The sequence below is a fragment of the Chlamydotis macqueenii genome, chromosome 5 (genome assembly GCF_036417535.1).
Source record: "Chlamydotis macqueenii isolate bChlMac1 chromosome 5, bChlMac1.mat, whole genome shotgun sequence".
Lineage (NCBI taxonomy): Eukaryota > Metazoa > Chordata > Aves > Otidiformes > Otididae > Chlamydotis > Chlamydotis macqueenii.
In genome coordinates, this window is record NC_141560.1 from 26,366,256 (window position 1) to 26,392,058 (window position 25,803).

At 53.3% G+C, this 25,803-nt stretch overlaps 1 protein-coding gene across 2 annotated transcripts in view; it reads left to right on the forward strand.

Moving 5' to 3' along the window:
• LTBP2 (latent transforming growth factor beta binding protein 2) overlaps window positions 1-25,803 on the forward strand; it is a 73,776-nt gene that overhangs the window by 31,995 nt on the left and 15,978 nt on the right. Inside the window, exons 4-15 of one of the 2 annotated variants that reach the window (XM_086748139.1) lie at window positions 2,679-2,860; window positions 4,147-4,317; window positions 6,089-6,289; window positions 6,652-6,920; window positions 8,525-8,627; window positions 17,446-17,520; window positions 21,365-21,487; window positions 21,972-22,136; window positions 22,675-22,905; window positions 23,454-23,476; window positions 24,457-24,496; window positions 24,859-24,954. In XM_086748139.1, the coding sequence (XP_086604265.1) occupies window positions 2,679-2,860; window positions 4,147-4,317; window positions 6,089-6,289; window positions 6,652-6,920; window positions 8,525-8,627; window positions 17,446-17,520; window positions 21,365-21,487; window positions 21,972-22,136; window positions 22,675-22,905; window positions 23,454-23,476; window positions 24,457-24,496; window positions 24,859-24,954 (1,679 nt within the window). The remainder of the gene's footprint in view (window positions 1-2,678; window positions 2,861-4,146; window positions 4,318-6,088; window positions 6,290-6,651; window positions 6,921-8,524; window positions 8,628-17,445; window positions 17,521-21,364; window positions 21,488-21,971; window positions 22,137-22,674; window positions 22,906-23,453; window positions 23,477-24,456; window positions 24,497-24,858; window positions 24,955-25,803) is intronic. The other variant, XM_086748140.1, reaches the window with a different exon arrangement.

The following is a 25,803-nucleotide window of genomic DNA, read 5'->3' on the forward strand; positions in this document are numbered from 1 at the left end:
TTCTCAGGACTTCTGTTCATGCCTCCTCCCAGCAGCTCAGCCGCTTGTTTTCAAGGTTTTCCTGCTTGAGAAACAGTTAGGTAATGAGTATTCGAACCAGGGACTTCTGTCTCTGGGATAAAACTGTTCATTCTTGGATTTCTAAAGCTCAAGGCCAGAAACGATCAATAGATCAATAGATAACGTAAAGTTGCTTCCAGGACAGCACAGATTATGCATCTTTAGTTGTATTTGCACTGTTCAGTGATATCTCGTCTCCCGGCAGCACACTTTCCTCTCCTGAAGCGGTGGTATCGGGAGTTGGGGAATCCACTACTGGGGTGTTTTTTGCGGAAGGAAAGCAGCTATACTGCTGCGTCTGGGCATTATTTCTAGTAGGGAATCGTTTGGCTTTGGTTTGCAGATGTTGTTTCATGGCTTGCTGTTCTTCGTTGGATTACAAGGCTCTTTACACCTGGCATTTTGTTCCTGTGGAGAAACCTGTGCTCTGTAATCAGAGCATCTCTTCGTCTTCTTTTTGCTAAATTGAAGAGATGGAACAATTTAGGTTTCTTACAGAAAGGCATTTTCACCAGCCCTCAAATTACTTTTGTCATATTTTTTTTCTTGTATTCTCTGCAGTTTTTCAACATCCCTTAGAAGATGTGACATATTTCACTTCAGGACTAGATGTGATACATACTCCCTGCTGTGATGAGGATGTGTAGGGAGGCAAAAATACCTCCCTGTTCCTGCAGTGTTACACTGCCCTGATGTCAGGGCATTCAACAGACAGTTCGTATTTAATTGCTTGTCATTACCCTCAAAATCTTTTCAGAATTGCTGGTTTCCAGGATCATCTCCTTCTATCTGCAGCTGCTGCCTGCATTCCTTCTTCTTAGAAATGTAATTCTGCATTTGGCTCCATTAAAATCCCATATTGCTTGGATGGATTTGCCCTCCACAGTGATCCAAACTGCTCTGTGTGATTGCTCTGTTCTCATCACAATACACCACATTGCAAATTTTTGTGTCAGCAGCGCACATTATCAATGTCGATCATATGTTTATTTCGAAATAAAAATATTTATTTCCAGATTAAATCCTTGAATCATGCCAGGCCTCGTACTGATCACCCTGGAACCCATCTAATTCCATCCCCAGCGACAACTGCTTCTTGTGTTCTGTCACACAGCCAGTTTGTTACTCATTTCACATGTGCCTGATTGACATTGTACTGCACTGTTTATTTTTTTATCAGAATAGCATGGGCTCTCAGCCTGTCGGTGTGCATGTAATTCTAGCGGATGATGAAAACGGGCTCCTTTGAAAAGAGCAATTCTCCGTAGACCCTGTTGACTTGACCTCACTTCTATATTCCTTTCCTTTAGTTGCCAATTAATTGACCTGTTCGTCATCTTTTCCATTCTGTTGTTCAGGGCAGATTTTGGGCTCTCTCGCTGACAGTTAACTTCTGTACTGTGCTTGACCTGTTTGAATACCAGTGCAGCATTAGCTCCCTTTCCATCTCCCCACATCTTACCGTTATTCCAAGATATCCAAGCCAGGAATGTCAGTGAGCCAGAGCTGCTGTCAGCCAACTCTCATTGGATCATTCAGTCCTGTTGGGTTTAGAAACACCTCCCTTGTGCCAACTGTGACAAGGAAAATTGTGACAACCATGAAGTGGGATTGACCTCTCTGGGCACTTTGGTGGGACAGAGCTAGTTTGGCCTGGCCATTCGGTCAGAGATGGAGGTGTTGGACAGGGTATGCAGAAGACCTGTTGGTGCTTAAGTTCAGTTGCAGAGGAATCCAAGGCATAGACTTTCAAAGAAACTCAAGGGGCATATGGGCAGCCAACCTATTTTGGCCCTTAGTGTACTAAAGCCTTTTTCCTTGCAGGTGGTAGAGGCAAGATTGAGGGAGACATATGCTGGTAAGCACAGAGCACCCTCTTGGAGGCTTAGTGCGGCCAGTTAGTAAAAATAAATGGGAGCAAGTGCAGTAGAGTAAGATGTGCTGTTCTGTCAGTTTAACGCAAAGAGCTCTGCCTAATGGTCTACATGGCTTTATCACAGCGCATAAGAACTGTGGCCTTGTGAGCTGGATGGCTTTCTCCATAAAACACCAAAAGCCATAATAATGCAATTACTGCAGAAACTTGGAACTGCACTTACAGGAGTGAGTTCTTGGTAATTTTCTCTTGTTTGTGACTCTCGTGGGCCAAGTTCTGTTTATTTACTTAGCCTGGCTTCTCTTCTGACTGTCTCGCTGTTTTTTCAGTGCTCATTTGGGGCTGGGAAGGCAGGTCCTGAGAAAGCTCCCACTAGAAGAACGAACCGACTTGGAGCTACTTGTGTTTACTGGGGGAGGGATGTGGTGGGGTAAGGAACAGCCCTCGAGCGTAATGGGCAGACAGAGGCACCTCTGTGGTGGGGCAGCCTGACGTGACAGTACAGGGAGGGTATCTGGGTGAGCACTATGCCCTGCTAGGCTCAGGGCGTGGGGCAGGGTCCCTAGAGTGAAATGGTGCCGTCATGATGACTGAAAGCAGGTAAGGAGTGGGACCTTGCTCAGGTGTCCGGGTGGTGGCTTAAGCAGCTCAGCAGTGAAGGTTGCCTCAGGGCATCCTGGTGGCATCCTGGGTCAGTGCTGTTACTCATGAGGAGTATCAGTTCATTTTTTCTCTTCCACAGGTCTCAGAGCAGAATTGGCTTTCCTGTCTCCCACCAGCACACAGGGTCGTCACGGACTGTCCGGCGCTACCCAGCCAACAATGGCCAACTCACCTCTAATGCACTCCCCAATGGAAATGGACATGAGCAGAGCAGCTCTGGGCCACATGTGGTTTCCCAGGAGCACACCTTATCTGCAAGGGGTAAGGCCTTCGGGGCTGTCACTCTTTTGGGACTTCTTGTTGGGGTGTCCTGGGGAAGGGCAATGGTGTGACTGGGAATCCTCAAGAAACCCTGAACTCCCAGGACTGTGCTGCTGGGTAGAATGGGAAGAGAAGGTCAGCATGGGCATTGCTGGGCTTTATGAAGAATGAGACCCTACCAAAGGAGGACAGATCAGGGGAGTAAAATACTGTCGACAGAGGAGAAAAGATAGGGGGATGTGACAAATGCCTCCCAGAGGTGTTGAACATTACCCCAGTACTGCTGCCCCGAAGGGAGACTGCCTCAGTCTGTAGGAACAGTGTCTCCCAACTTCCTCTTCAGTCTGAGCAGCCCCCAAGGTCAGATTGTGCAATCAGTATCTAGTTCTTCCCTTTGGCTGCCCCCTTTGTGCCTTCTGACATGAGCAGGGATCAGGGCAGGCTGCTGGGACGTGTGGTTGCTGAGGCAGAGCCTTAGCCGCTCCCCAGCTAGGACAGATGCAAGTTGTCTTCTGCATCTTGGCTCCCCCTGAAGCTGTATTTCCCTGAGGAGGCACTATGTGGCATCTCAGCCCTTAGGAGCAGGGCCGTGAGCCTGACTGAAGCTGTAATCTGGAAGTGAGGATTGAAATGGGGAATTGGGGGTGAGCACAACAAGGAGGGCACCCACAGAAACAGCTGTCTTGCTGGGCAAGGATGGAGGGCTATAGTGTCAAGCCAGCTGGTTCATGGTTACGCAGTAGTTCTGCCTGTTGTCCATTTTCTGCAAGCCCCCAAGAGCTCTTGTCCCATTTCCCCCTGTAGCTAATGTGAGGATGGTGAGGGACCGGGAGGGGACCACAGGTCAGGGGACTCTTACAGGGAGACATTACTTTTTTTAAGCGCTGATGCTCTCTTTGATGGATACCAGTGTGGCTCTTCATGTGGGAAGCCTTCCAGTGGTTTAAGGGCAGCCAGGCTCCTGGCTACTGACATGGCTTGAGAAGGAATATTGTCTAAAGCAGAAAAACACTCTTTACATTGGAGTTCGTGCATGTGTGCCTCTTCACAGGGAGCTGTGCCACTACAACTGGCCAGGCAGAGCGTGCTGCTGGCCATTTTTCACAAACCCTTCCTGATGCTGGAGCAGAGGACAGGCTGGAGCGAGCAAGGGGCAAGGAGAGACACTGCCCCAGGGAGAGACACAGACCCCTCATTGCTCTGGGAATGCTTTGGAGCTTGAGCTGCAGATTACCAGCCCCCTGGCCTGGAGATGCTGTTTCCACTTAGTGCTTTTTCTTTCACAGGGGCCAACCTGACAGAGAAGATTAGGAAGATAAAAATCGTCTTCACACCCACCATCTGCAAACAGACATGCCGGAGCGGGCGCTGCTACAACAGCTGCGAGAAAGGAGACACCACTACTCTCTATAGCCAAGGAGGGCATGACCACGATCCCAAGTCTGGCTTCCGCATCTGTGAGCACCCTGAGGCCCCTCACCAATCTTCTTGCCTGCTCCCTCACTCTCCTCCTTCTGCCTTTCCTGCCTCTACAGACTGAGGGCTTGTGCTGCTATAGGGACAGGAGGAGACGCTATCTCCCAGTGCCTTGGAAGATGTCTCCCAGGGTCTTTGGGGCTTACTCCGTCTCTGTCTCTGGGGGGAGGAAGACAGACCTTGCCTCACTGCTCTCTTTCCTGGGCAAGCAACTTCTGTTTCCATCCCACCCCAGGTAGGGGGGACGTGTGTGTTTGATTCAGGCCTGCAGCCAAGCCTCGCCACCCCCTCCTTCTCAGAGCCAGCTCACTGCTTTTGTTGGCATCCAGTCTTGGGGCTGACTTTCATCACCTAATTTCCTCCTGTTCTCTCCTTTCACTCACGTGGCAGCCAGGAGAGCTGGCTGCAGGTTGCAAGCTATTCCTGTAAACAGGGTTGCTGAAACCTCTGCTCACCTTCCGGAGCTGCTGGGATTGCTCTTCAGGTCGCTTGGATACACAGCTGTGGGTTGGGCCACATCCTCTTGGACCCTGTTGGTGGGAGCAGCCTGCAGGACCTAGTGGGACTCATCCTCTGAAAGCTTCTGTAACTCTCAAGTTGTTCTAAGATTGAGAGAGTGCAAAGTTGGGCTGTTGTGGACACCAACTGATACAGGGTTCAGGGGAATTTCTGCCTAGATTCCAGTCCAAAGATGGGTTGCCTCCCCTTAAAACTGCTTGCTGGGGTTGAGGAAATGAACTTGGAGCAGAATGGGAGCTCATCCCCTGGGATGAACCTAACAAGCCATCCTGGGATGTGCAGCAGCAGCATCTCATCTCATGCTGAAATGAGTCAGGATGATCTGTCAGGAAATCCCGTGCCTTGCCTGAGTGTCACACTGAGAAACACTCTGGGTTGCTCCAAGCATTTGATGAGGCCAGAAAAGACGTGACTTCAGTTTCATCTGTGGATGCTTTTTCCAAGCCTGTGCAGACAAATTGCTTCTCGATTCTTTTGTCCCACTCCAAGCTTCTCCCATTTGAGCTGCTGGCAGGGCCAGGGCTGGCCAGAAGACAGGCTCTGAGGATGTGGCTCTCTGCCTATTCTCTCCTTCTGCCTCTCCCATCCCTACTGAGCCCTTTCTGAGCTGGAACTAAAAACCCTGCCAAGTGGGGAGGGGGCTATGTGGAAGAGAAGGAATTGTGCTGACTTGGCTGCACATGACTGAGGTAGCTCCTGCCCCACTCCGAGGGATCCTGCTGTGCCAGCAACACTACATTGGCCCTGGGGGTTGCCCCACAGAGCATGGATGCCCCAGGCTTGCTATGGCCCCAGAGCCCAAGGGAGGGATCATCGTCTCCAACCCATGACTCCAACTCTGAGCAGAGCTCAGGGAGGACCATGGCTTCTGAATGCCCCATCCCTGGAAACATTCAAGACCCAGGCTGGATGAGGCTCTGAGCCTCTGGTCTAGTTGAATATGTCCCTGCAGGGGTGGGTTGGACTAGATGACCTTTAAAGGTCCCTTCCAGCTCAAACTATTCTATGATTCTATGATTCTTCACTTGCTGCCTGCTGGATGGTGGTGCACAGCAGGGGCCCCGAGCTGCCTCCATGCTGCAAGTGCTGACCCCAGCCTGGTGCTGAGTCTGCTCCCTGTGCCCCACGGGGCTAGTGCTGGCCCAGATCCAGCTACCTGGCCTCTCCAGCTGCCCCTTGGCTAGAGGCAGTGGCTCAGTTTCTCTGCTAAGAAGACCTCTCTTTGCCTTGTAGACTTCTGCCAGATCCCCTGCCTGAACGGAGGGCGCTGCGTGGGCCGGGACGAATGCTGGTGCCCCTCCAACTCCACGGGGAAGTTTTGCCATCTGCCGGCTCCCTCTCTGGAAAAAAAGCAAGGAGGGAGAGCCCCAAAGACCCCAGGCGGTGGTTCTATGAAGCACTCCACCTACACCCTGCCCTTGTCCAACCAACTGGGTGAGCATGGCCGGGGGCTCCAGACCCTGCATTTCCTTCATACTTCTGAGCTCTCCTACTTGAGTGTTCCTCAGATCTTCATTAACAGGCCTGAGGAGGCCCCGATGTCCTTACGCTTGCCTTTCCGGGCCAGGTTGCTAGAAAAGTGGTTCCCTTCGTTTCTGAAGGGCTCAGGTTGCTGGGGAAAGTTTTTGGTAGGTTTGTGCTGGTTTTGGGCCAGAGAAGTATTTTCTCTTAGATGCAATCTTCCTCTAGATTTCCTGGTGGGGTCAGTCTACCTCTCCTTCCTTGTGACTTCATTGATGACAAGATGCTCTTCGGGTGCCAGATTGTCACAACTGTGGTATAAACTCATCTTCCAGCTTCCCTAAACCCTTCCCTGGTGAATGTCCACATCAACCACCCTCCAGAAGCCACTGTGCAGATTCACCAGGTGGCCAGGGTGCGGGGTGACGCAGAGGTATCGGAGGAGAACAGCGTGGAGGCCGTCCTGGTGCCTCAGCTGGCTGCTGTGCCCTGGCACACCTACGCTCACGGGAACGGCAACAGCATTGCCACAGAGAGGAGCCGGCAGCAGCAGAGACGCCCAGAGGTGCTGGGGCGGTGCTTTCGGGAGGCTCTTCATGGGCAGGTAAGGAGTCACCCATTAAGCGCTGGAATGTGTGTATGTAGATATGTTTCTTGTTCTGGAGTATGGGTGCGTTGGCTTATGGGGCGGGGAGGGTGGCCTTTCATGGCGTGAAGCTGCTCAGCATCAGCGTGGGCATCACCCAGGTGCCGTGGGCATGGACAGCAATGTGTTAGTGCCTGGGAAGAAAAGCCCTTGTTTTGACCCAATGGGGAAACCTGGCTGCCTTGCCCTGACCAGGCTGTGCCCTGGGGCAGCACAGCCCAGACTTGATGGCTTTCACACACAGTCTCGTTTTAAAAGGGTGCCCTATTTATAGCAACATTTACAGCCATGCTCTGTGATTATTATAGGAAACGTATAAAACATAGGAAAATTCCTTTCCCTCTCAGACGATAAATGAAAGTCTGATTTCCATGGAACGACGCCTTCCTGGGCAGCTCAGTCAGGGCTTGGGAAGCAAACGCACGTGAGGGGCTTTCTCACCCCTGTCCCGCAGTCATCGTAATTTCTTATTTTGTCTTTCCCCATATGTTTCTTGTGCGTCACTGGAAAAGCATTGGAGGCTTTTGGCACCCGCAGGAACACCTGTGAGCTCCCATGGAGCAGCTCGCACTCAGTGAGACCCTCGACTGGGCAGCCTGGGACTCTGCCCCCTCCCCACTCCTCCCCAGCCCTTTATGAGGGGCTGCTCCCAGTTCCCGTCCCACCCTTCAGTCACTCCCATCCGAGCTGTTTCTAGTGGGACACATTCTCAGCCATTCCCTGATGCAAAAATAAATGAGATCAGACCCTGGGGCTGGAAAAGCCCTGCTCCTCCGTGGGGAGACGGCAGTTCTCTGCCCTTGGAAGCAGATGGTGATGCATGGAGATGCTCATGGATGCCTGGAGAGGCTGCGGGAGATGCTCTGAGGGGGATGAGGGGGATGGCGGGGGGTACCCTTGCTGTGCTCACACCTCACCCAGCCGGGGTGATGCCGTGCCTGGGAGAGAGAGAGGAGCCCAGTGTGGAGCGCTTGCCTCTCCCCGTTCAGCTGCAGCCAAGCCGATCATACCGGTATGCGAGCGCTGGGCAGGCGGCCACGCACACTGGGATAAGGGCCAGCTCCGGCCTGTGGGCCACGGCGGCTCCGCTCTAATGGGGAAGCCTGTAATGCAGAGGGCCTTGCTGGGGGGGCGAGGCGGGCAGGAAAGAGAGACTCATTAAGCAGAGGAAAATGCCTGACCGCCAGCTCCCCGCTGGGCTGGAGTGGTGCACCCATTTTGCTGGCTAATCAGCCAGGCACGGGGCTGATCCGGGACCATTGCCGGGTGATATCGTCTCTGGTTCGTCTCCTGCTCTGTTTGATGTCCCCTTTCCCTCCGAGGGCAGTCGAGGGAGTCTCCTGTTTTTCTGTCTGCACAACTGTTTACTGTCTTAAACCACATCCCCGGTCCTGCCATGTCCCGGTGGGGAGCTGTGCCAGGAGGGCTCTGCCAACCTCTGCCCCTAAAACTATCATCCCCTATGCTGGCTCTGCTGCTGCCGTGCAACCAGCCACAAGCGTACAGGTGCACATCCACTCCCTGTCCCACAGAACCCTGATCATCTGGTCCTCTCTCCTCAGTGCACCAACCCCCTGCCAGGGCTGACCAAGCTGGAGGACTGCTGCGGCAGCGTGGGGCTCTTCTGGGGTGCAGACCGGTGCCTGGCCTGCCCACCCCGGCCAGGTGAGTGCTGCCGCCATCAAGGATGGAGCAAGGCATAGCCCACACCCTTGGCAAGCAGAAATGGTCGGGCTGCCTCACAGGGCTGAGGATCCACTCAACAAAGCCACGGGTCCCCTGCTGTGCAGCTGTCCTTTGCCCAGGGCCCTCAGGGGTGGGCAGCATGTCCGAGGTGGTGTGTGGGGCTGTGCATGATGCCTCCCGTGCATCAGGGAGCAGCACTCTGGTTTGGGTGCTGGCCCCAGGCTCAGCACTTTTTCCCTAAACCGCCCCTTTGAAACCCTGATGCAGCTGACCGTTCCCATTGTGCTAGCCACGCGCAGAGGGAGAAACAGGAGAAGAGCGGCCGTGGTTTTGGGAGGTGCAGTCCTAGATCGGTGGAGGAGGCTGCAGACTTTGCAGACTTAGCCCTGTAGAGTTACGGGCTTGCTCTGGGCCCGACATGGGCTTGGCAGGGACTCTGGAAATAACACTACATCAAACAATTGGCAGGAGTGCGCCCGGGGTCCGTTCCAGGGGCACGGGCGTCCAGCTCCATTTCTGCTGTGTTTGGGAGCCGAACGGACTGATCAAGCAGGAGACGGGGATTCCTCGTCTGCTTCACTCAGTGTGCTCCGTGATGAGCACAGCCCTTCGTGATATGGCCCCGTCCTGTGTTGTGGTAGAGAGGCCATGCTGGAGGCAGCCCCACGGGCGCAGTGGTTCCAGCAGCCGTTGTTGACTGGGTCTGGTGTAAGGCAAGGTGCATATGTCCAACGCAACTCGGGCAGGGAGCTGCTCACCTCTCCCCTGCCTGCCTGCCTGCCCTGGCATCGCTGCCTGGCTGCTGGTTTATATGCCTTTACTGGACTGAAGGACTAAAGCAAACAGACCTCATGGTCCGGGAGACTTTGACCCCTGAGAAGAGTGGATGTGTCCAAGGTGGCAGGTTTTGGGCAAGCAAGTGTGGTGTTGGTGCCTTCTAGCTCTGCCCAGAGGCTATCCTGCTCACTCACATGCACCGTCCCAAGAGCTGTAATCCTCCCTCGATTCGGTTCCTCCTCAGCCAGGGGTAGGGCCGGCTGGAGCCAAATTCCTTGCAATCACAGACGAGGCTGTCAGCATCCTGGAACCCAGCGCAGATCTGGGGAGCTCTGATTGCTGTCGTGTTCCCACTCTGTACAGCTCTGCTGCGGCCCCAGGCCACACTGCTGCTTGCCTGCCTTCATCTGCATGCCAGCCCCAAGGGACCCTTGGGCTGCGGTATGGGGTGACCATTGGGTCACCGGGCCCACCACAAGCAAGGAAATGCTCCCCATGGGCCTCAGCCCCCTCCTCTTTGTCCCTGACCTCACATCCCCATCATGGCTTTCTCCTCCCTATCTCACAGCAGTCTCTCCGTTTCTCACCTTGTCTCTCTGTGATCTCCCCATTAGGAAGCAGAGGGGGACACTTAACACTTCTGTTAAGCTGCAGATGGCTGCAAAATCTCCACATCTCCTTTTTCTCTGTGCTGGGATGCTAGGTATCGCTCAGTAGCCAGAGCTGGACTTAGATCTTCAGGTTTCAAAATGCACCTCTAATCACAGGTTTCCAGGATGTGAAAACAAGCACGAAACACCCCTGTGTTCCTTGTAGTCAGGCAGCCAGTAGAGCAAATGCACTGAAGAAATGGCTCCTCGCTGCCAGCAGGTCCCACTTCCATAGCTCAGCACATGCCCTGTGTCCCAGCAGCAGCTGGAACTCAAGGGAGGTTGTCACTTCTGGTCTTTTTTGAGTGGGCAGATGCTTGTCTGGCTTTTTTCAGATTAATGCCATGGGGATATGAAAAATGTATCCCTGTGCGTCTTCCGTCTTCCTGTGCCACAACAAAGTCCCATTCTCATTCCCTCTGGCTTTGGGTGATAAAGTTCCCCCTTGGAAACCAAATGGCTCTTGTTGATTTTGGCAGGCTAGCTGAAGGGGCCATTTTGGTCCCCTTTAATCGTGTGCGAGTATCTTTCTGCTTTGGCTATCTCTGATTGACTGCTCTGTAACCAGCCCCATATGCAGGAGACTGCATAGTGCAAGCAAAGGGAGCTGTGAGACACTCAACAGAGGCAGCCTAAGAGAGCCTGGCTGTTGGGAAGTGAGAAGCCCAGGCGGCTGGCATGCTTCTGTCAGCGTGCTATCTTCACACAAGAGAGCTCTCACGCCAGGGTGCAGCCACAGAAACAGTCCTTTCTGCACGATCCTACTACTCTAACAGAGCCATCCAGCACTGTAACCTCTCATCACCCTGTGCCTCCTCTGCCAGGGCTCACAGATCCATGCCTGTCCAGCGTGAAGGCATCATGCCACATCATTCCTGCCTGTAGACCGCATCCCACTCTTACATCCCTTCTGTCTCCTTGTCTTGTTGGCCTGTGTTCTGCTCGCTCCAAGTCACTGGGCTGTAGTTCAGTGACCTGGTGTCTCATGCACTGAGATAACATGTCCAGTGGATGTTCCCAGCTTTCTTCTTGGCATTGTGGTATTCAGAGAGAACTTCTCCTTGTGCTCATGTGTCCTGGGGAGGCGTGCACCAGAGCAGATTTGACAGCGCTGGGAATTTGATTCCAGCAACCAGAGACAGAAATGGCAGAAGCTAGTTCAGTGTAAACACTTACAAATGTACAGAAGTGCAGCCAGGCAAGAGCTAGACAAATGGAGAACTTGTTTGGATTGACTGTCTGCCCGAGACACTGATTGTTAGTAGAGTCTGGATACGTCCGGATGTCTCTGTCGACTGCAGCTTTCATGTTTGGTACATGTTTGTGTGCGGAAAGACATCAGAGAAGAAGAATCGGAGGCAGGCATCTGTCCGAGCAAAATTGCCATGACCAATCCCTGCTGTTTTGTGTTTTGCTCAGCATCAGAAAAGTCAAGGCACTTGAATGCTTTGTTTGCATCCCAAGGAGACTATGTTAAAAGCTGAGTTTGGAATTAAGGTAGAGGTGGGGTTGTCCTGGCCAGGACTCTCTGTAGTGGGTGTTACTTTAGTCTCAGAGGTTTCCTTAGGCTCTGCTCAAGCATTTGGCTGTCTGGTTTGCTTCTGGAAGGGTATACATTGTTAGGTCCCTTTGGAGAAGAGGGGTATGCAAGCAGGCTGTAGTAGAAGTCACTGGGAGTTTGCTGTTGCTCATATAAGTGAGAGCTGAAGATGGGATCCCCAGGGTATGTCAGGGACAGCTCTGGGAGAAAGGGGAGAGCTGAGAGCTTGCTCCGTGAGCTGTTGGGGCAAAGGCTGTCACCCAGCCTGTGAAAGAAAGAAATGAGCCAGAGGCAGAGCCCTGGAGAGTGGCAGGACACCTGCAGGCTGTTGTGCAGCTACAGTCCTTCAGCTCTGGCAGGATATGGCTGGATGAAATGTGCTGCGCTGCAAGGTAGCATAAATCAGGTGGAGACTTTCCTGGGTCTTTCGTACTTGGAGAAGATGCTGGAGCACACACTGGAAGTCTAGAACAGAGAGGTAGGAGGATATAGGAGCTGGAAGGTAAAACTTGAAGACGGACGGTGGGAAAATGGAATCAGAGGCTGAGGAAGCAGCTGAAGTAGAGACACTTGGAGATGGCTAGGAGGAAGCCCAAGGACCAGCAAAGGTATTTGAGCAGTGCTGGTGAGGAAGCTGTACTCTGAAGCAATGTCCTGTCCCATGGCAAGCTCAGGATGCGGGGCTAGTAGCAGGCACGCTGCTGGGCAAAGCTACTCCTGCTTACCTGCCAGACCATATACCATTTTGGGGTATACAGTGGTCTGTGGAGAAGAACATACTGGAACAAGTTCAAGAGATGGTCCATGGAAACTAAAACCAACAAGACCCAAGCTGCAGGTTGACACAGACCCTAGAGAGGATGTGGATTTGGACAGTGGTTTCCCTGAAGCCTTGGCCCTCAAGGGCCAAGTGAGGTTAAAGGAAACTGGTAGTGGAGAGTTTTTTCTGAAGGCAAATTGAGGCACTATGTGCAGAAGGGGTCACAGCCCTCCTCTTTCACCTCCTCCATGTCCCTGAGACCACACAGCTCTGTGACCAGCAGTGCGCCAGGAGAAGCTCATACCAGTGATGGACATGCTCTCCTCTACTACGCAGGAGCTACAAGTCTCACCTTCCTGTGGGGGCTCGGGGGACTTTCCGGCTGCAGCGATAAACCTGTGTCTTCCAGGTCCTGGTTTTTCACTGCTCGCTGTCCCTTCTTTCCAGCAGCAGTTAGCATGAGCATGGGCTGGGCTGTGCACCCACCGGTTGTGGTCACTGCAGATCTTCCTGAGCTGCTTTCTCTCCTCCTGCCTATGGGTTTTAACTGCATTAAGAAACAAGTCTTTGAAGGCTATTGTTTTGTTTTCATTCCCACTCCTCGTGTTTTTTCAAGTTTTTTGTCCTAGAGAAAAGTCTGAATTTCACTGGAAAGTTGGACCTTGTAATGTCTGGCTTGGCATCCACAGCACTCCCCAAACAGACCTCCCACCACGAGAGGGGTGGCAGCTCACCCATGGAGCCGTCGTCATCAGAAACGCTGAGCGGTTCTGCAAGCTGCATGCTCCCCTGTGCTGTGCCTGCAGGCATTGAAGCAGCCACAGGAAGCCCCTTGAAAATCAAACCCCTAGTCTGCTCCTGTTGTGATCAGATCAGGGAGGATACAGGCAAAAAAAAACCTGAAAATATGGGAAGGAAGGTACAGAGAGAGGTAGTTCTGCCACTGCCACAGGGAGTCTGTTTGGGACAGTACAGAAGGACTGGAGGTAAGGAAAGAAGCTGAAACCTCTGCAAGGTTGTGGCAGTACCTCAGAAAAGCAATGCTTAACCTGGGGAAGCGCAGCCTTTTTAGGACTGCCTTGCTCTGCAGAGTGCTTGTTTTGCCCATCATTTATATGCAACATCGTGGCCTTGGCACACAGCAGCACAGCGTGGCAAAAGTGGGTTATTTTAGGTACAGAGGTATCTTGTACCAGCTGGAAGGCACTGTGGGAGCAGAATGAGGTTCCCTCTGTTGAAATGACAGTAATTACCAGAGTCTTTTTTTCCTTCAAGTATCTTGTTCACCTTGAAGATCTTTATTGACCATGAGTAGAGCACCCAGGCATGCCTCCCCCATCCCTGCTACTGTAGCCTTTGTTGGGGCATTGGAGAAAGTCCTGTGGGAGGCTGCCTACCACAGACCACCCGGAGGAGAGCGGTCATGGCAGATCTGGACTGAAGGACTTATGTCCTCTCCCTTTTGTCCATTCTGTCTGGGAACTTAACTCAGCTTATCCCCACAGTCAGAGCCTTGCTTGCTTCTTGGTCTGACACCTTCAATATCTTTTCTCTCTGGCGGCTGCTGTGGGGACAGAGCTGCTCTGCTCTTCTACCAGTGAGTTCAGCAGCTGAGATCCTCTTTGCAGCTGCTTCACACTAAACCAGGCTTAGGTTTGACTGAGTCCACCACCCCCATCAGTCCAGGTAGCACAAGAACATGCACTCTGGCTCCTTTCATCTCCCACATGCTGAAAAACCCAAAGCAAGCAGAGGCACCACAGCCACCCTCACAACTGCACACTCTGTGCCCACTGTGGGCACGGGGAGATGCCCAAGGTCCGGCTGGGGCTGGGGTTCTTCTGTGTAGCTGGTACAGGGTCTCCAGAAATGTCTGTGGGTCCTGAAAGTTGCAAAGGAGTTCAGCAAGGCAAGGCTTCTCACAGAGATAATGCCTTTTGTATGATAAATGGAAAGAGTTGAAAGAAATGGGCTAGCTTTCAGCAGCCAAGCATTTCCTCACTTCTCATCTGACTGCAGGCTCACCTCTTCCCATTTTAACAGAGTGATAGTGGCTGGCCTAATGCAATGTATTATCTCACCCTACAAACCTTGCCTCGCTCAGGCCGTTGTGGCTACCACCACTAGAAGTGATTTCTTTCCAGTTCACTATCAGCCTGAGCTTCTTCAACATGTCTTCAGACACTGTTTGGGGAGCCAGGGCCCTTGGGTAAAGCCTCTTTTCCTGAGAAGTGATGGACAATTTCTGAACTATGCCTGGCTGCTTAGAGATCATCCCACTAGGCTGCAAAACCCCTCTGCCTGGTTTCTGTGCATTAATTTCCCTTCTCTTTCTGCTGTGCTTAAGTATTGTTCTAGCTAGGGACATAGGTGCTGATGGGAGTCCTGGGATGTGGCTGCTTCGTGCTCACCTCCTCCTTTCTGTTTCTGTGAGCTTATTGCACACATGCTCCCCTGTGTGAGCCTGGTCTCAGTGGGGATGCCCTGTGCCCGCAGAGCTTGCAGAAAGCAGCACTGGGTGGTGGCATGAAGCAGAGCTGGAGGGGGTGATGAGGAAGGGCTGCCACATAGAGCCAAGGGGGAGTCTTGGTGTGCAGGTGCCTGGTGAGCACAAGTGCCCAGGAAGTGAGGCTCCGAAATCACACCCTCAGCAAGCCTGAGATCCCTCTGCCTGACAGATGCAGCTCAGCTGCTCCATCCCCAGCCTCAGGCTCCCAGGGAACCCCTTCCTGGAGAGAGTGTAGACAGACAAACACAGGAGGCTGGGACCCCTCTGGCTGTGGATGATGACAGGTTTCTGCCCTCTCTCATCATCATATTGGCTTTCTGCCTTCACTGTGTTCCAGAGGAGGAGCCTGCAAAGCCAATTTCCCACTCCTACCATCTGTGTGGGAGAGAGGTGGATGCTGAGCCCCCTTGCAGGAAATTCAGGTGTCCTAAGCTGGTTTTTCAGGGGTTTTTGGCCATCCCTGCTGTAGTTCGGCAACATCAGAGCTCGTGGAAGGAAACAGTCCTCTGCTTGAGTAACAAAGTACAAAGCTGAGAGTTAATAGCTTACATCCTCCTGCAGCCACATGCTGTCTTCCCTTGCGGCCAGGTCCTGGCAGAAAGAGAGCAGCTTCCATCCAGTACTTCAGAAGCTGTCTTGGTTCCCCTTGGTACAGAGAGATCTGCTCACATTACATTACAGTTTTTCTTTCCAGGGAACGCGAGTTTCTTTGCAAAATTAAGACATTCATCCGCAGCCTCATGACTGATTTGCTGCAGTAACGAGCTGCAGGTTTCTGCAGGCTGGAGTCATACGAGTGCTGAGGTGGCACAAGACCTGCACGCTCACCCCCCCATCACTGATATTTTCTGCCTTGCCCTCTCCCCAGCAGCATCTGGTGAAGGGATGCTGCAGGATCTGTTTCTCCATAAAGGCTTTTCAAAAGGGAGCGGGGTTCTGACACATGTCATCGCTGTTTGATCTCGGGCGTGCTTGGCTCCCCATCGAAGGGCTCACATATAACGATGCTGCTTCATCTGAGTGTCTGTTATCACAGTGTGCTGAGGCTGACAGATGCTTCCAAGCACAGTTAATGCCTGTCGGCAGCCCTGAGCCCACAGGCTGCGGTGTGGGAGGACCTGGAATCCCACCGGGGCGCAGAGCCTGGAGCCCGTGAGCCAGAGGTTGTTTTTGCCTTCCTGGAAGGTTGGAAATGTACCCAGCGATTCCCAGTATCTACCAGCAAGCCTCTAGCCCCTAAGATCTAGATACTTCTAAGCACCTCCTGCCTACAATTCATGACTGAACTGTTCAAGGGAATGAATAGATTTTTTATCTAAGTCACTCATCCAGCCTCTGAAGATCTCTCTGCACCCCGAAAACCTTGTAGCTTCATTTAATAGACCTGTGGAAACCAGGCTTTCTATTCTCCTTTCTGGTAAAGGCTGGTGAATGACTTGCTCTCCTGTCTTTTGTTTCCCAAAAACAAAGCGCCTTTATCCTAGGAGACTGGTCACTAACTTTTGCCTTTCAAGAAGTGTCTAGAATGGCTTTAAACTGCGTCATAGGGTCAAAGTGTCCAGGACAAAGAGTCATGGACACAAGTGTTCTCTGCCCCCAGCGCAGTTTGTGTTCTTGACCTTTGCAGGCTCTCTCTGACTGTCTCCTGCCGCAAGGATGATCTCAATTTGTCCCTGGTTCTTGAAAGCTGCAATGTGTTAGGAATCTGTGAGATCCTTGATACGGCTATTGCTGTAGAGGGCTTTCCACATACGACACCAGGGTGTGAGCTACTGATGCCAGGCAGGAGGAGTTTGAGTGGTGGGAACACGGCTGGACAGTCTCTTAGCTGTTACACGCACTTCTTGTTTCCAAGCGTATGGTCCAGAAAATTAAAAAGAAACTCCACCCTGGGAAAATCCCATCCTTAGGCAAAGCACCCTTCTTCCTACCCCACCCCATGCTTACTCACTTCCCAACCCATCACCTCCTGGATTCCCTTTCCCTTGCTCCAAAATATGGTGCCTAATTTTGACCTCCTTGGAATTTATTTGCCACATTTTACTTGCTTTTAAAAATTTTTGAGAGTTTTAATTGTGTGAGTTATAGGCCATTTTGAAACTCACAAAACTATTTTAAGCAGCAATTTGAAATTTTTTTGATGCAAATGATCACTGCAGGAAATCACATGCAGTAAAAAAGGGGGGAATTGTAATAAACAGGCCCAGGGCTGTTATTTCAGCATCTCGTCAAGGACCTCTGTTGTTCCTTTTACTCTGATCCCCCTTGTCATGTGCCACCTGGCCATCCAAACTGATCTGTGACCAGCCAAAGTGATACAGTCACAGATATGAGGCACAGGCAGCACCTCGGGGTCAACAGGCTGGCACCTGCCAAGCAGCAGAAGACACTGCTTGGGAAATGTGGCTGCTCCCACCTTTCCCTCTGCCCTGGAAGTCAGTGGAGCCCCATCCAAGGCAGACCTAGGGAGCCTTTCCCCTCCGCAAGGAGGGCAGAGAGAAGGTAAGAGTCTGGCGACTGGCTTTACTGCCAACATCTCATGCTGTTTGCTTTCTTCCCAGCACACCCTGTGATTGAGAATGGGCAGGTGGAGTGTCCCCAGGGATACAAGAGGCTGAACCGGAGCCACTGCCAAGGTAGGGGTTCTGCTTTTGTATCTCTTTCTCCTTCCCCCATCCACAGTCAGAATTGTAATTATCTACAGAAGTAAAATGCCATTATCTAACTCCCTGATGTAGTAAAAGTGGCTATGTCTTCGTCAAGAATGAAAGAAAACAAGGTAACACTGGAATGCATGTCTCAGCTGATAAGCTTTGTCAGCACATAGTTGGGCCAGGACAAGAAAGTGTGCAGCAGGACCCCCTAAGTCCTGCTGACCCAGTAAGGACCTATGTTGCTGCTCTGCTATGTGTGAGTGTAAAACCACTTCTCCCGTCATCTGAAGCAACAGAAATTCTGTTGCCTGAAAACGTTTGGGAAGGTTGTTAGCTTGTTCAGTTGTTCATTTACAAGTGTGAGATTGCCATGAAAACAATTCCTTCTCTTCCAAGCGTGTCACTTGCCTGTGTCGCAAGGCTGCCTTGCCTGTCCTGCACTGCTGGGATCTATCCATTTCTCACTCCTGTCACCCTTCGGCTCCATATGAGGAAGGCATCATTTCTCCGCTTTTCTCTCCAGTTCACATTTATTTGTCATCTCTTGGACTCACAGTGCTTGTGTTTTTCCGTGCTCTGACTGAAGTGGAATTTTATTATTCCCTTCTCATGATTCATGAAGCTGAGAGGTGTCATCTTGAAGATGCAGCAGGGAGCCTGGGCCCTGGCCATGCAAACCCAGGGCTGGCAATCCAGTGACTCATATCTTTTATCTGGGACTTTCCACCATGCTTACTTAATTAATGATTCAACCTCCTCATGTTGTCCTGGGGGAGAACTTTCAACAACGCAATGGCTTCTATTCTCCTTGGTGCTAAGATCTCATCCCTTATGCAGCCACAGACAGTGCTACGGGTGTGACGAGCTACTCAGAGACATCGAAGAGGAGTCGGAGGAGCAGAGCAGCTGGAGGGACTCATGTCAGCAAGGAGAGACCTGCAGTGCCTGCTCTGGATTTGTGTCCCCTCTGGAGCAGGGAGAGACTTAGAGGAGCAGACAATGTGGAGTTGGCTAGGAAGATGTTTTTGCAGAGATTTGTGGCTCTGCGTGCTGCTTCAGAAGCTGGGCTGGAGAAGTACTGTTCTTTAGACACTCAGATGCCTCGAGGTGCTTTTCCCACCTCTGCTGTGGCAGTGGGACATGTCAGGAAGCCCAGCACCTCACTTCAGGGTCCAGAGTGAGTAATTTGGCTGATAGACTTTGGGAGAGGCTAAACGGGGCCTTCTCTTGCCAGCCGAGGTAGGAGGGGAGCCAAGGGGCTGGACGAGGGCTGGTGGTTCCTGAGGCCACCAGGAGAGGAGCTGAAAGGGGAAGGATCTGAGCTCTGGTTTTGCAGGCTGCTGTCAAAGCACAGATGAGTGACTGGACAATTTCTCCCTTCCTTTCCTTTCCTTGCTGCATCCTATTGAGCAGGAACAAGGCTACAACACATCTGAGCTGAGAGTGCTTGGCAGACCCAGCCAGGGAAGCTCCCAGTGCTGCTGGGACCAGCAAGAAGGATGGCCTTGGAAGGGATAATATATTTGCTAGACACGAGGCAAAGATTGTCTCAGAGGCTGCAGGCTAGGGTGCCTGGAGACAGTGGCAGGGAGGTGTGCATGCACAAGGGTCCCTGCACAGGACACACACCAGTGCTGTGGTGTCCATATATCCTTGGTGTCCATACATACCTGGTGTCTGCTGCTGACTCATGTTCTTTCCACTCGCCAAGCACCAGCCTGCACCTTTCCACCACAGGCTGCCTGACCCAGCGTGGCCGTTCCTGAAGAGCACTGGCAGGCCTGTGTGGGGTGGCTGGAAGCAGCTGAGACAGCATACGGATCTCAATTTGTGATCCCTGAGGCCTCTTCTTGTGGGCCAGCCCTGTCCCTGGCATGCTGCAGGGGGTAGGAGTGCACGGTCCCGAGCGTGCCTGCCTGCTTCTGTTCCCTGTGGGGATTTCCACTGCGGGTGGGTCCTCTGCTGCCAGTGGGGTTGGACTGAGGCCAGGACGTGTCCCTGTTTTAAATTAAGCTCATAAAGCCCAGCCCTTGGTGCTTGTTTGTTTTATGCTCTCATTGTTCTAATCCCTTCAATCCCTTTGCTTATGTGAAGGCCAAACACTTTGTCCAGTTGGTGTGTAGGAATGACACGGTGCTTCGACCATGCTGGGAGGTGACAGGGATGAGCCTTGAGGCTCCTCCAGAGAGCCCAAGCCTCTTCTCTGGGTGGGGTTCCTGGTACATTTGGGGTCTGGCCACTGTTTTTTTTTCTCATGAACCCTGTCCTGTGCTTGGTACGAAGCAGGAAACCATTACATTACGCAGCCAAATCCTGGCCTCCTGCACATCCCTGTAGGATTGGTACTTCCAATTGACTGAACATCATAGCCTGGTCTTGACGGCCCCCTATGTATCTCAACAATGTATGGGGCAGCCAGTGGGGTGAACAAAGGAGTTTAAGAGCAGAGGACTGGGGAGGACCTCTCAGGTCATTAAGTCTGAACTCCAGCAGTCATAGCTGGCTGTGTGGCACCCCGGCTTCCACCAAGCAGTGATGCTTCAACTCTGAGGAATAAGGTAGGGCTGGGAAAGCCATTTCTGAGCCTCGCTGCTTTCAGTCACGCTCTTCCAGTATCTCCATTCCTCTGAGTGTCCCAGCAGCCCGCCTCTGCGTCCCTTCCACCTTGAGACACCGCTGGGTGCTCTTGGGGAACCTGAGGTCTCACCAGGGCCTTGTACACCAGCATTAGAACTGCCCCGTTTCTTTGGAAAGTGTTTGGCGTGATGCTGCTTAGCATTGTGTTGGCATTTCTTGGCATTGGCAGCACGCAGCTGTCCTGAGAGTAGTGAGTGTGCCCAGGTCCCTCTCACTGCCTACTCCCGCCTCTCAGCTTGTAGCATATGTTCCCATTATTTGTCCTCGGGTCGTGCTGAGGTCTATCCTACTCCCACTGCTCTATGCTCCCATCCAGGTCTTCATGTACTGCTTGTGCCTCCCGACATGACACATTTCATCAGCACGCTTACTTTTCTGGATCGAACCCTTTTGTGAAGATACGAAGCTGGATCAACGAATGAGGAGAGCTTCCTCCTCACTCTCCACTGTGAAAGCTGCTCTCAGCTGCCCCTTATGCCAATCCCTGTCTTCTCCAGTTTAGCTCATACATTCCTACATGATGCTATAGGAAAGGCTTTACTGGAGGCCAAATGGATGAGACTGATGATGTTTCCCTGGGATAGGCCCAGCTCCCTTCCTGAAGACTGCATCTGATGTTGTGTGCTGAGTCAGGGGCAGAGGCAGAGCTTGAGGCAGGGCTTGAACTTGGCATCCTGCTGCTCACTCGACCTGTTCTCAGAAGAAGACACTGCGGTGGTGAGCCGCAGCCTAGACCACCATCCCTGCCTCTGGAGGGGATCAGTCTCTGCCCTCCCTGCGTGCTGGCACTGAGTTTCTCAGCAAGGAACCTCCATGGATGATGGCTCCAGATGAGCAGGACCAGGGGATGGGTGAGAGAATGGAACTCACCAGTCCAGGCTTGCAGTGACCATGATGGCCATAAGAGTGACCCTGCCAGGGTGGCTCACCGGAGGGGCCACATCTGTTTTCCACTAGGACTGTGGGGCAGAGCCATCCTTGCAGCTGCAGCGAGTGAGCTCTGTGCCGCAGATGTAGGACTGCTGTCACTGCAGAGGCCCCCACTGCGCTGATCAGTGCAGAGGCTGCCTTGGACACCAGGCCGGCTGAGACTCCCTCAGTCCGTGGCACCTGAATGGGAGGCACTGGGTAGGGGGTTCAGTTCAGCCTCAGTCTCCCCACATCTCACTGGGCTCTCTCCTCCCCACAGATATCAACGAGTGCTTGATGCAGGGCCTGTGCAAAGGCGCTGAGTGTGTGAACACCCGTGGCAGCTTCCGCTGCACCTGCAAGCCTGGCACCATGTTGGACCCATCCCGTAGCCATTGCATCTGTAAGTGCTTCAGGGGACCCCTCAGTTTGGGAAGGGGCCTGGGCAGGACTCCACATCTGAGTGGAGGCTGCATCTTGCTTCCCACCTTTTGTGAGTGCAGTTGAGTTACGCTGTCCTGCACTTGTGTATAGGATGGGTCCACATGCCTCAGGCCCCCTCATCCATCATTCTTCTCCATGGACATCTCCTGGCCCCTGTGCAGCCTAGAGGGGACATGCTTGCTGTGCAGCAGCAGAGCACACAGCCTCCTGGGTTGAGAGAGTTCCCGCAGGAGCTGGCTTTGCTTGGGGCTGGCGCTGCTGGGCGGATGGCCTGATGGCTGAAGGCCAGAGTGTGTTCTGGGGAAAGGATGGGGCATCGCTTGGGACAGGCTGGGAGGCTTCGGCAGAGGAAGTCCTGAGGGGGAGAGACCAAGCGTCCCCTGTTCTCTCTTTGGAGAACATAGAGCTTGACCTCTGGCCCTGGCCCTGCCATTGTGTTTCAGCGGATAAAGCGGTATCGATGGAGCAGGGGCTGTGTTACCGCTCGGCAGCCAGAGGTGTGTGCTCCTTCCCCCTCTCCCACCGCATCACCCAACAGATCTGCTGCTGCAGCCGCGTTGGCAAGGGCTGGGGGAAGAACTGCGAGGAGTGCCCCATGCCCGGCTCAGGTGAGACGTGCCCACTTGGACGGGTGGAGGTCCGAGGAATCTATGATGGGAAACCACTCTGTACTGGAGGGAGAGCACAGCCATGTCTGTGCTTGGCTTTGCTCAACAACCCTTTTGTCACTCTTGCATCTTCCACTGGAGTGAAAGCCAGGTGAGGATGAGTTTGGCATGTCTCAGCATGGAGTAGGGTGGAGGGGAAAGCACCAAAATCCTCAGGGCTGGGAAAAATCTTCAGGTGGTTTGTGTAGAGCATCTTGAGTGATGTACAAAGCGCTCGGTGCTGAGGTACCAGGAGTTCAATTTTACCTGCCTCCTTGCTTAACGTGGACCTTCCTGTGGCATGATCTCTTCCTAGCAATACTAACCCAGGGGAGGGATTTAGGTTTTTGTGTCCATTTTCTGTCCATCGTCACTCCTTTCTTCCACTTGTCCTACCAACACATCTGGGTGCTGTAGGCCAGTTTTTTCTACATGTGATCCCAGCAGTCTTCCTTCCAACCTCTGCCCTATAAAGCTTCGATTTGATTTTCTCTTGCAGAAGCCTTCAAGGAGATTTGCCCAGCAGGACATGGTTACACCTACTCCAGCTCTGATATCCGCTTGTCGATGAGGAAGGCAGAGGCGGAAGAGCTGCCCTTCAGCTTGGAAGAGCAAGGGGAGAGCAGCAACTGGACGTTGGACTGGACAGCAAGGAGACAGCAACTGCAGGACAGCCTGCGTGGGAGTGTCCTGGAGGCATTTCCCCACCCTGGCACCTCGGCAGGAGAGGGTAGTGTGGGGTCTACTGCTTAAAGCTGCTCCATCTGGGCCCCTAGCAAGGGTGGGCAAATTCCCAGGTCCTGCCATGTCCCCATGGATGGACATCTACCTGGTAAGGGCTTTATACATATGTATGAATATGGAAGGTGTTCTTCAGCCCTACCAGTATTCCTGGGGCATGGCACACCATCACTTCAAGCCTTTGGAGAGGAGGTTGAGTGTTTCAGGCTCCTGTGACCGCATCTTCACAGCTGTTGCTGGCTGGCCAGGCTGCCTCCACTGGGACCTCAGGTCTGTGTAGCAGCCCTGGCCCTGCAGCCCAGCTGGAGGGAAGCGTGACTGATTGTGTCAGCACCTGCGGGAGCAGAAGCTCCTGGGGTCTGTTCAGTGCTGGGAGAGGAGTCCGAGTGTGTTGGCTTTGGGAACAAGTTCTTGGGGAGGAGCATGAGGGACTGAAAGGCAGTTTCTTAGAGGTGGGGTGAAGTTAGGGCAGCCAGGGTCTGAGGAGGATGCCTGCCTGTCTTGTCTCTACTCACCATGCACTGTTTCACTTTCCAGGTGAAGTTTCTCCTGCTGGACAGGTGAGTAAGGTTTGTCTGGCTACATCTGGGTGCATCCATGGTAGCCCAATGGACAGGAAGGGGGATGTTCTACAAATAGGTGATGTGGAGGTGTGATATCCCTGTGTGATAGGTGTGGAGGAGATATCTCTAAAGAGAGCAAGTATCTGCTGCCAGAGGGAGCAACATACGAACTGCAAACCCTACCCCCCTGGCTGAGTTGCTGTGGCTGAAGGCACTGTACCATGTGGCTGCTCAGCTCCTGCTAAGAGGCCCCCCTTGCTATAGCAGCCCAGTCCTCAGAACATACTTGCAGCCACTCTGAGAGAGGGGACAGCACTGCCATTGTCGCTGCCTCATAGACATGAAGTGACTTGCCCAAGGACACATGACAAATCTCAAGACAGGGCAGAAATTTGAACCAAAGCTTCCAAATTTGAAGCAGAGCTAGGCTGGGACTTGTGTTGCTCAGCCACGTGTTTTCTTCCTCCATTGCGGAAAGTTCCTTGGAATGGAGACCCAGATTGTGCTCTGGTGTCTCCTTTGGCAGCCATGGGTTTGCCAGGAGGGAACGCTGAGAAAGAGCGTTGAGCACCAAGCACCCTTCTAGTAAGTAGGGCTCTGAGGCAGTGGCTCAGCCCTCCAGAGCCATCGGTGACAGTGATGTGGAGGTGTATTTACTGTGCCCGACTGCTCTTCCTGGTTGCCTTGTGGAGATGCCTGCCCCATGGCAGTGCCCTGGGTCTCACCTGCATGGCGTGCTGACGTGGCCCCTCTGCATGTAGCCCCCTGGGCATGGCCAGGAGCTGTGTTCTGCTCAGGACAATGTGCTCAGGATGGAGTGGCCCTGCCAGCTACACCCAGCTGTGGAAGCTTCTTCTCCCAGCTCAGTGTCTCAGGGAGCAAGACGAGCCAGGAGGTGGGTGGGAAAATGTCACAGGGATGCTGCATCCCAGCTACACGCATGTGGATAGAGGCAGTCCTGTGTTTCTGTCCCTCAGGGTGCTGCTGATGCCACCGCAGAGCCTGCCACACGCAGAGGTGAGCGCCCAGCTGGTGGGAGGGCAGGGCCGCCATGAGGAAGAGAATGAGAATATAGAGCAGCAAGGGCGAAGGAGAGTGGGGAGGCTGGGAGCTGCCTCCTCTGCATGGCAACCCCAGTGTTGGGCAGGATGGGCTCCTGGCTGGGCTGGCTGTGGGGCACCATGGGGTGGCTGATGTGGGGCTGTAGGGATGTGGGGAGATGGTGGATCTCCAGTGAGGTGGAGGAGGCTGCCACCCTGTGACTCCTTCCCATGGAGTCTCTTGGGCCTGTGGATGCAGGGATACTCATCACGGGTAAACCTTGGGCAGGCACCTCTGCCTGGGATCGGGGGCTGGACCTCACCTCTCTTCTTCCTCAGCAGAGGAAGAGGAATCCTGGCGTGGCCCTCCCCAGCCTGGCCCCACCACCACCTGGGACGCTGCTGCTCCAACACAGATGCCAGCACAGGGCTCTGGTGTGTGTCCGCTGCTCTCGGAGATTTCCCTCCTCCCTTTGTCTGGCACTATGGGGAAATTATGCCCTGAGCTCTGCCCAGAGGCTCTCTCTCTTCCCCAGCCTGCTTGTCTTTCTACGTGCCCTGCCTTGGCTTCCCAAAGAAAAGTCCCTGCCCCACCACCCTGCGGTGTTGTCCCAGCCTGATCCCAGCTGCTGCCAGCCAGAGAAAGCCAGCTGGCCATGAGAAAGCATGAGAGCAATCCCGTACAGGGAGCAAAGTGTTTGGCTTTCTGCGTCCTTCCCTGCCTGCAGCTCACTTGCCCGGTGCAGCGGTGGCTGCTGGGCGAGGGGAGTCACGCGCCCACTCCAGTGACTTTGGCCCTGTTTCCCCCACGGCATGAGCTGACTCATCGGGAAGTGGGAGCGCAAAGGGAGGCATGTGGCTCCCGGGACGGCTTGTTTACTGCACCGGAAACAAGGACGCTGTTGTTCCAGGGTTGCTTAAGTGTCTGGGAGCGTGGCCCCTGCCCTCCACCGGGGGCTGGAGCACCTTGGGGAGCAGGCCTGGCAGAGGCACCTTGCTGAGGAATGCATTTTCCTCAATAGCCTTTTGTTTGGGGTTGGGCTGGCCCCCTGGGTTGGCTCAGTGCCGAGGGGTGTGCAGTGCCCCGCTGCCCCCACACTGCCACCTGCACCCCACTTAGTAGGGTGGTGAAGCAGAGGAGCCGTGCTGTCACCCCAAAAGGAGCACCCTCACAGGTGTTACACTCTGCTGCCAGCCCTCCTCCAAGGCATGGGGCTGGCAGGCTTCCTCACCACACTTTTGTGGGGCTGGGATGCAGGTGAGCAGTGCAGGGAACTGGGGCAT